This window comes from Tursiops truncatus, chromosome 13, assembly GCF_011762595.2.
Source record: "Tursiops truncatus isolate mTurTru1 chromosome 13, mTurTru1.mat.Y, whole genome shotgun sequence".
Taxonomy (NCBI): Eukaryota; Metazoa; Chordata; class Mammalia; order Artiodactyla; family Delphinidae; genus Tursiops; species Tursiops truncatus.
The window spans coordinates 17,781,598-17,791,612 of record NC_047046.1 but is presented as its reverse complement, the minus strand read 5'-3'; the positions used below and the strand labels follow the sequence as shown (position 1 = coordinate 17,791,612).

Sequence of the window (10,015 nt, the reverse complement as noted above, 5' to 3'; positions counted from 1 at the left end):
ATATTTTGGACATATTGGGTCAAGTAAAAGATATTGATAAAATTAATTTTATCTGTTGTTTTTCACTTTAATGTGGCTACTAGAAAATTTAAAATGTTTACTTCCATATATTTCTATTGGACACTGCTATTCTGGAGACACACAGACTTGCCTGCCAATCTTGTTTCCACCACTTACAAGCTGTGTCAAAAGACTTTTTCTCTAAATTTCTTGTATTTCCTGGGATGTAAAAACTGTGAAGACTGAACATGAATAATGCATGTTACGTACTTAGCAATGCATTTAAGTAAACAATAAGTTTGGTAGCTGTTATTATTAAAGGTCTCGGTTTCTCTATAGGTGTCGTCAGAGATGTGCCCCATGCTCATTAAAGGCCCTTCCTCTGCGATCCATTTCCACTCCGACGACAATTATAACTAAAGGTGGCCAAGTTGTGATCCCGTTTTCAGGCGGGGGTCGCCCTCTTTACACCGAAAAATAAAAATGACCCAGAGTCCCTTCTGCAAATGGGATATGTATAACTATGAACAGGGCCCGAGCAAAACTTGAAAACCAAGCGACCCCGGGCCGCACGGTCTCCCTTAGTAACCGACGAAGACGCCAGTGACTAAGGGGGAAAAGGAAAAACAAGGCGGTGGTCCGTCGACTCCAGTCCTCCGGTGAGAACCACTTCCGTTTCTTCCGGGAGCCCGTCCTTCTGTGTACCCTCCCCGGAGGAGCTGGGACTTTGGCCGCGGGTTCCGCCGTCTCGGGAGCCCCCGGAGCCCTGGGTCCGGCCGCGGAGATCGCGGCGGGGGTGGCGGCAGGCCTCCCGCGCAGCCGCGATGCTGAGCTGCCGGGCTGAGGCGGCGATGACCGCGGCCGACAGGGCCATCCAGCGCTTCCTACGGACCGGGGCGGCCGTCAGGTGAGCTTTGGGGGGCGGGACGGCCGGGGAGTCCGGGACCAGAGGGACCAGGGTACCGAGGCTGGCCTGTGGCGGCCCTTTCACGCCCTAGTAAGGGTCCCCAGGGGCCGGAGTGCGCATTCCAGAGGTTTCTGCGTTCCGAAGTGTTGGAGGCCCAGGCCTTGGGGCGGGAAGGGCGACGGGCCTCCAGGGCCTCCAGGCAACGGTGATTCTGTCGGCACTCCCCAATTGTGCTGGCGCTCCCAGTTTTATCAGTGCCCCCTCCACCCCCCTCCTCCGCCTGCCAGTGCCTCCTGTAATCCTGTCATTGTCCCCAGAATTTGCAGGGATCCTCAGCCTTGTCAGTGGCCCCCTCGGAGCTCTCAGCGCCTCGCAGGCCTTACCGGACCCCTTCATCCTTTCAAGACACCCCCAATCCTTCTGGGCTCCCTAGTCATGTCAGTACCTGGCCTGCTAGGGTTCCCCAACCTGTCAAGCTCCCCAGTCCTGCCATGGTTCTCACAACCCTGTAAAGTGCCCCGGGCTTGCTAGCGCCCCCCACCCGCACTTTGTCAGTACCCGTCTTCCTGTCACACCCCCCCCCCACACTTTTGCCAGGGATCCCTTAGTCTGTATGGGTCCCTAATCTAATTAGTGACTCCTTATCTTGCAAGGGCACCTAAACCAATCAGGACCCCTTAACCTGTTAAGGCTCCCAGTCCTGTTAAGATCCCACATTCCTGCTAGGACCCCCAATAGTGCGGGTTCTCAACCCTGTCAGTGTCCCTATGTCCCTTCTCTTATCCACCCTCCCTCGGGCTCCAGGCTTCAGAGCTGAGCAGTGTGGCTCCGTCCCTCCCCGCAAGCCCCCTTCCTGACCCTAAATGACTGAGACCCATTGCTCAGGTCAGCTTCCTCCCTCTGGAACTGGAGCAGTCTAAAGAGCTTATCATCCCAGGGTTGGAAGTCCTCAGTGGCGATCCTGTCCAGTGCCCCCATTCTGTAGTTGGGACACGGGCCTTGAAGTGACCATGCCTGTGGTCCTACAGCTGAGCTGACAGCAGAGCTGCGGGGAGAAGCCAGATCTTTTCACTCCCAGGCTCCACTACTCTCCTCGTGTTGTGGAGTTTCCAGAGTTGGCCCTGGGTTTTTTATCCATGCCCTACATAGGACCTAGGCAGGCCCTCTCTCCCATCCTTTTGACATTCTGTCCTTCAATTTCCCCATGAGCTTCCTGGTTTGAAGCACAGACTTGGCAGCCCAACAGACATGAGTTCAGATCCACGTGGCCTCACGTGAATATACCTATTGTGTAAAAATCAGCACAATGTTGCATTAAGAAACTTCAAGAATAACTTTCATGAATGAAGCTGAGATTATAATACTTGATAATTGCAGCAGCTAATATTTGTTAGGCTCTTACTATGCACCCCATGCATTAGCACTTATTCAGTCTTTACAATAATTCTGTAAGGTAGGTCTCACAATTGTCCCCATTGTACAGATGAGGAAGCTGAGGCTTAGAAGGTGCGGTGACACCATAGGGAATAGCAGAACCAGAACTGAACCAGATTATGGAATTCCACTTTCTTAACCAAGTTCTGTGCACATTCTACCGACACTGTCTTGGGAGAACAAAGATTTATTTGAAATTCAGTCATCAGTTGTGTATCACATCAGCCATGACACTGGAAAAATGTTGGTTGTTGTAGACAGAGTTACTAGTATTACCAGTGGCTCTTCCCTGAGTTAACGTTGACTGAGTTGAGGTCAAAACAATATTCACATGATCCATACATGGGGATAAGAATATTTTAAACACACACACACACATATATGTAGCTAACACATATATATAGGTATATATTGCACAGGTATATGTAGGTACATATATTGGTTGCCTTATTTAGTGGAAATACATAACTGTGTATGAAGACAGTGTTTTAAGTTACTGGTGAAATTTCTTTATTTGTAGTAAAAGAATAACTTCAGTATTCGAGTCAAGCCTCAAATGAAGAAAACTGTAATATAATAAATATTTAGAAGATCTTTTATACTATTGTATGCCTCTCCCTTACCCCGTTTAATAACCTACAAGATAAATCCATTTCTGTATTTCTCCAGGTCCCAATCATTCAATAAGTATTATCAAGAACCTACTATGTGATCTAAATACTTGGAAACACTTGGGATATGTTAGTGTGTAAAACAAAGATCCCTGCCCGTGGGGACTTTGCATTTCAGTTGCGGGAGACCGAAAATAAACGTGATGAATAAGTGAAAGTTAGGTTGGAAGGTGGTGAGCTCTGTGGTAAAAAGAAAACGTAGAACTGGGTAAAAGGGCCACGAGTGCAGGTTCTAGTAGTTTGTTAGAAGTGAAGGGATGGGGAGGGAGTGAGCCAAGCAGTGGGACCTTGGGAAACAGCATCTGAGGCAGAGGGAGCACAGTGCAGAGGCCCTGGGGTGGGAGCTTGGCTGTGGCCCGGGTGGCGGGGCGGTATGGCAGCAGAACGAGAGGCAGAGCAGGAGGAAAGCCCTGGCCGGTGGGGCTCTGGGGAGGTTGTGCTCTGACTTCGGTTTCAAATCCTAATGTCTAAATGTGCTGATTTTCAAGACATAATCCTATACTGTATATTACTTTAATCTGAAAGCAAGGTATTTGGCAGGCCAGTGGTTATTTTGATGAAATGTTACTTCTGTGTACCTGTACCTGTATATACACATATTGCATTTGTGATGAGGAAAGACAGTAAACTTATTTTCTTTTTTAGATATAAACTCATGAAGAACTGGGGTGTTATAGGTGGAATTGCCGCTGCACTAGCAGCAGGAATATATGTTATTTGGGGTCCCATTACAGAAAGAAAGAAGCGTAGAAAAGGTAAGAATGAAGCCTTTGGATCATGGTCTATAGACTGGACCCAAACTCTTATTGTTTAAAAACAGTACAGAAAGGGGAAGACATTTTTGGTTCTCTTGTATCTTCAATTTTGTCAGTAGTACTTTCTTTTAAACAGAAGTTAATTTTAATGACTCATTATGTTATACCCCACAGTAAAAAGATTTATATTTCACCCACACTAAGGTCATGAGTTTGAGACATGCTTCGTAATGAAAAATTTCAAGTGGCTTAATTGTCTAAGTGTTCTCATTGCTATGGCCATTGTGTTTTTCAGTTGTACAGTTGCCTAATTGTGTGACGCCTTTGTGCTTTCACTGAATAGCTGCTAGTCACTAGTAAATGTTTCAAGTTTGTTTCTTCACTAACACAAAAATCTATTTCCTTATTTTTAAAAATGCCCCCCTTTGTCCATGTTGCTCTACTTATATTGATTAAAATTCAGCCAAAATAAATAAATATATAAAAGGGACAGGTGTAGCAAAATGTTGATCACTGTTAATTCTGGGGATGGTTGTAACTGGGGTTCATTAGATATCTACTCTTCTTTTGTGCATGTTTGAGAACTCTCATAATAAAAAGTTGTTTTTGTTTGTTTTTGTTTTTTAATTTCAGCGGAAGAGGGAAGTGTGTCAGATTTTGTTGATCTCTTTGCAGAAGGACTGATCAGAATGGCAGTAGTGGTGTCTTTCCCACTGATTATAAGAACAAAATCATTGTCCTGGGGAACAGGAACAGAACAATTGTTTTCTTCTGTTGTGAGAAACATTGCTTTCTTAACAAAGAAGAGAGAGAGTGAGGGAGAGAAAGAGAGAGAGAGGTTACTAAGTGTCTCTGAACATTCAATGGAAGCCAGGCTGTGCCAGACACTCTGGTGCATTTCAGTAGTCACACGCGGCCCGGACTTGTCCTTCTGCGGCTTACGGTCCCCTGAAGGAGCAGTGGTAGGACTGGGCCTCGGCTAGGACAGGATGCCTGGCCCCCTGCTCTCTGTGGATGAGGACTTTCTGAGGTAGGGGTTTTCAATCCACGGCCACGGTGCAGGAATTCTGGGTCCCAAATGGGAGAAGATAAAGGAGATGGTCCAATGCGATGCGCTGTTCTCTTGTTGCTCCCACTTTTTTAGGGCTTGTGCCTGGCCTTGTCAACCTGGGGAACACCTGCTTCATGAACTCCCTGCTGCAAGGCCTGTCTGCCTGCCCCACCTTCATCAAGTGGCTGGAAGAGTTCACCACCCAGTACACCAGGGGTCAGGAGGAGTCCCCCCAACAGCAGCGCTTGTCCTTGACACTGTTGCGTCTCTTGAAAGGTACCTACCTGGAAATGTAAAGGGCGCGCTGTGCACTTTCAAAGCAGCAGCCCAGATGGCAGGCAAACGGTTAATAGCCTTTATGTAGATAAAGATCATACCTATCATGATAAAAGCACTAAGGGCCCAATAGGTAGGGACAGGTGTTTTTTTTTTTTAATCAAAGCTGTAATCGTTTATTTTAAAACTTGTCAGTTTAGTAACAGCTTTTTAGGGAAGGAGAAAAATCCACTTCCATTTAAGCATTTTGACTGTAAGAAGTACCCTGGTTTCACAAACATCAAAGTTTAAAAACAAAAAGTGTCTTAGCCTAGGAAATAAGCTAATTCACAAAAGAAATAATACAGATTGTATTGAGATAGATACAGAATGCATCTAACAAACAAAATAAGCAATTTGGCCATCATCAAAGAAATGTAAATAACATAATAGTGAGGTACCATTTTTTTGGCCTGTCAGCAAAGATTGGAAAATCCACAATCCTGACCAGCTAGCTGCTGGGTGACACGTTCATAAATGCTGGTGGTGGTGTAACTTGGGGCAGCCTTTCTGGAAAACAGTGGAACCACATAGTAATAGCTTGCAAAATGTTCAGTACCGTTTGACCAAGTAATTGGTGGACTATGATTTACACTAGCCTGCAGTGGAGTTCTCAGGGCAAACAGGTGTGGGACTGGCCCGATACTGGTCCCGAGCTTGGAGAGTCACAGTGTACACGGGCTTGGTAAAGGTTTTAGGAAGCCACCAATCTAACTTCATTCTGAAACCACTTTTTTTGACTGTAGAGCTGGGTTTCCTCCTGTAGCATCTGGACAACCCCACACGCAGATACCAAAATCTGCAGATGCTCAAGTCCCTTATATGAAATGGTGTAGTGTTTGTGTATAACCTATGTACATCCTCCCATAAGCTTTAAATCATCTCTATGCTACTTACAATACCCGATCCAATGTAAATGCTATGTCAGTAGTTGCCAGTGCCTGGCAAATTCAAATTTTGCTTTGGGGAACTTTCTGGAATTTGTTTTCCTGAGTATTTTCTTTTTTGGGGGCTGCACTGTGCAGCGGGATCTTAGTTCCCCGACTAGGGATTGAACCTGGGCCCCTGGCAGTGGAAGCGCGGAGTCCTAACCACTGGACCGCCAGGGAATTCCCTTCCTTAGTATTTTCAATCCTTGCTTGAATCTGAGGATGCTGAACCAGTGGGTATGGATGGCCGACGATATGTGCAAAGATCTCCAACGCCTAGTGGTAATGGGGGGAAAGGAAAGAATATGGTTATCCAGCAGTAGAATGATTAAGCAATCAATGGAATGTTGCATAGCCATTAAGCATCATCTTTATGAAATGTTTCTGTTTTCTTTTGAATTTGGGAGAGGGCATAGGCTATCCTATTAAGTTCGAAAGAGTGGGGTACGAAATATGGTATAACTTTACTTCAGCCAAAGCAAAAATTTCCACAGATAAAGGCTGGACAGAAAAAGCCAAAATGTTAGCCATGGCTCTTTTGGCATGGTGCAGGTGACAGTTTAAAAACATGAAAAAAAAAAAACAACTTTCAATAATAAGCGTGTATTACATAGTCAGAAAAACAATTGGATTTTAAAAACACTCAGCTAAATATTGCTTCACTGAGGTATGATCTCAGCTTGACACAGAAACCAGTATGAAAAGTAAGTTCTGCTCTTCTGTATAAGAGGCAACTTGAAAAAAAAAAGAGGCAACTTGGAAATAATTTTTTTTACTGCCCTGTTAAAAAAAAAACATACCATCCCAAAGACTGTGTTAAGAACTGACACGTCCACATAGGTGTCATGATGTAGGGTTAGGTGTTGTCCTCCCATTATATCCTTCCTTCTCTGCTTCTGCTTCTCAGTGTCTTTTATTTTGGTTTTTAGAAATAGTTTTCCATTATATAAGTAATTCATGAGTAAATTCTTCTTGTTGAAAAATTAAAGCATTACAAATAAGGCTAAAATTCTCTTTATCACTACCCGCTCCTTTCCTTCCTTCCCAAAAGTAAAAGATAAGTGTAACCTTCCAAACCGCTTTCTGTGCATTTAACTATGTTTCTAAATACCCATAGAAATGATATATTGTTTTGTTTGTTTTTTCATGACCAAATAACATGATATGTATTAGAAAAATGGCCATTTCATTACTTGTAGCTCTGCCTCATTCACCGTTTTTTTTTTCTTTTTGTGAGTTTACTGGTCTCATGTATTTTGTCTTCTGTGAACTGCCAACTCATATCCTTTGCCCATTTTTAAAAATTGAGGTGAAGGGGCTTCCCTGGTGGCGCAGTGGTTAAGAATCTGCCTGCCAATGCAGGGGACACGGGTTTGAGCCCTGGTCCGGGAAGATCCCACATGCCACAGAGCAACTAAGCCTGTGCACCACAACTACTGAAGCCTGCATGCCTAGAGCCCGTGCTCCACAACAACAGAAGCCACTGCGATGAGAAACCCGCGCACCGCAACGAACAGTAGCCCCCGCTCTCCACAACTAGAGAAAGCCCGTGTGCAGAAACGAAGGCCACATGCAGCCAAAAATAAAATAAATACATAAATAAATAAATAATAAATAAATATTTGAGGTAAAATATTCATAATGTAAAATTTACCACCATAACCATTTTCAAGTAAACAGTTCTGTAGTATTAAGTATATTCACATTGTTGTGCAACCATGACCACTATTCATCTCCAGAAAGTTTGCACCTTCCCATATTGCAACTCTGTATCCATTAAACAATAACTTTCCATTTTCCACTACCCCCAGACCCTGGTAACTACTATTCTATTTTCTGTCTCTATGAGTTTGACTATGTACCATATTTAAGTGGAATCATACAGTATTTGTCCTTTTTTTTTTTCAATATTTTTTTTTTTGCGGTACGCGGGCCTCTCACTGTTGTGGCCTCTCCCGTTGCGGAGCACAGGCTCCAGACGCGCAGGCTCAGCGGCCATGGCTCACGGGCCCAGCCGCTCCGCGGCATGTGGGATCTTCCCAGACCAGGGCATGAACCCGTGTCCCCTGCATCGGCAGGCGGACTCTCAACCACTGCGCCACTAGGGAAGCCCAGTATTTGTCCTTTTATGTCTGGTTTGTTTCACTTAGCATAATGTCCTTGAGGTTCAACCACATTGTAGCATGTGTCAGAATTTCACTCCTTTTTAAGGCTGGATATGAGTCATATTCCGCTGTGTGTGTATATGTATGTATATACACACTACATTTTGTTTATCCATTTATAGGTCAGTGGATGCTTGGGTTGTTTCCACCTTTTGGCCATTGTGAATAATGCTGCTGTGGAGACTGGTGTACAGATATCTGTTCAAGCCCGTGCTTTTAACTTTGGGGGGTATAGACCCAGAAGTGGAATTGCTGGATCAAATGGTAATTCTGTTTACTATTTTGAGGAATCACCATACTGCATTCCACAGCAGCCTTGGCATGTTACATTCCCACCAGCAGTGCACAGATGTTCCAGCTCTCCACATCCTCACCAGCACTTGTTATTGTCTTTTTTTTTTTTTTTTTTTTTGCGGTACGCGGGCCTCTCACTGTTGTGGCCTCTCCCGTTGTGGAGCACAGGCTCCGAACGCGCAGGCTCAGCGGCCATGGCTCACGGGCCCAGCCGCTCCACGGCATGTGGGATCTTCCCGGACCGGGGCATGAACCCATGTCCCCTGCATCGGCAGGCGGACTCTGAACCACTGCGCCACCAGGGAAGCCCCTTGTCTTTTTGATGAGTGTGAAAGTGATATCTCATTGTGGTCTTGATTTGCATTTCCCTAATCATAGGTTATGTTGAGCATCTTTTCATGTGTTTATTGGACATTTCTAGGGGTTTTTGTGTTTTTTTTATGAAACGTCTATTCAGATCTTTTGTCCATTTTTTAATTTGGTTTTCTGTATTTTTGTTGTTGTTGAGTTTTAGGAGTTCCTTATATATTTTGGGACTCAAGCCCTTATCAAACATGTGATTTACAGACGTCACACACCTTTACAGCTGCAGAGCATCCATAATCGCAAGACATCCCGGTTTAATTAGCCATTTGCTCCCGGTGCCTCGTCTACATGAACAGGCTGCAGTGAGCATCCTTGTACATGCCCATCGTGCACATAGGCACCTCTTTCCCTGAGGCAGATCCTGAGAAAGTCATACTGCTGGATTGTAGGATATGAAAATTAGTAGACATTGCCACATTGCCACACAGCATTTTTGGCAAAATTGGGCTGAAGGGGACATTCAGATTTTCCTTGGGAGGGTAAAAGCTAACAGAAGGGCTGCCTCGGAATGCAGGAGGAAGAAGGAAGGAACAGGACCTCTCCTGACGGGTCTCCTTCATACTGGAGGGTAAAGGTCTGACCTCAGGGTTTATTTGCACTGATAACTGGCTACTGGCTGCCAACGCTGCTGCTTCTCCACCGCAGGTCACCACCCACGGCACCAGCCATGTTCTGAGAGGGGTGGCGTTGGCAATGTTCAGACCCTCCAGAGTCAGAGTCTGAAGTATTCAGAGCTATCTCTCAAGTTCACTGACTGCAAATCAAGGAGGAGAAACAGGCTGGCTTAGTTTATCTGGAGAATCACTGAGCTCCCAGAAACTGCATTGAGAGGGCAGGCTCCTGTATTTTTATCTCCTCTGCACTAGCAGTACTGGCCCAGTGTGATATACTGGTCCATAATAATATGCTGTGGGACGGGGGGTGGTCAAGATCAGGAATTAACAAACTATGGCCCTTGGGCCAAATTTGGCCTACCGCCTGTTTTTTTTAAATAACTTTATTTATTTATTTTTGGCTGCATTGGGTCTTTGTTGCTGCGCATGGGCTTTCTATAGTTGCGGCGAGCGGGGGCTACTCTTAGTTGCGGTGCGCGGGCTTCTCATTGCAGTGGCTTCTCTTGTTGTGGAG

The 10,015-nt window shown here is 45.2% G+C and overlaps 1 protein-coding gene across 4 annotated transcripts in view; it reads left to right on the top strand.

Moving 5' to 3' along the window:
* The first annotated feature begins 697 nt into the window (after nucleotides 1-697).
* Nucleotides 698-10,015, top strand: part of USP30 (ubiquitin specific peptidase 30) — a 27,371-nt gene continuing 18,053 nt past the window's right edge. The window contains exons 1-4 of one of the 4 annotated variants that reach the window (XM_019950463.3): nucleotides 890-907; nucleotides 3,658-3,767; nucleotides 4,401-4,797; nucleotides 4,912-5,094. In XM_019950463.3, the coding sequence (XP_019806022.2) occupies nucleotides 4,953-5,094 (142 nt within the window). In that variant the 5' untranslated portion in view covers nucleotides 890-907; nucleotides 3,658-3,767; nucleotides 4,401-4,797; nucleotides 4,912-4,952. Of the gene's footprint in view, nucleotides 908-3,657; nucleotides 3,768-4,400; nucleotides 4,798-4,911; nucleotides 5,095-10,015 lie in introns of all 4 variants that reach the window. The other 3 variants (XM_019950461.3, XM_019950462.3, XM_019950466.3) reach the window with 3 other exon arrangements.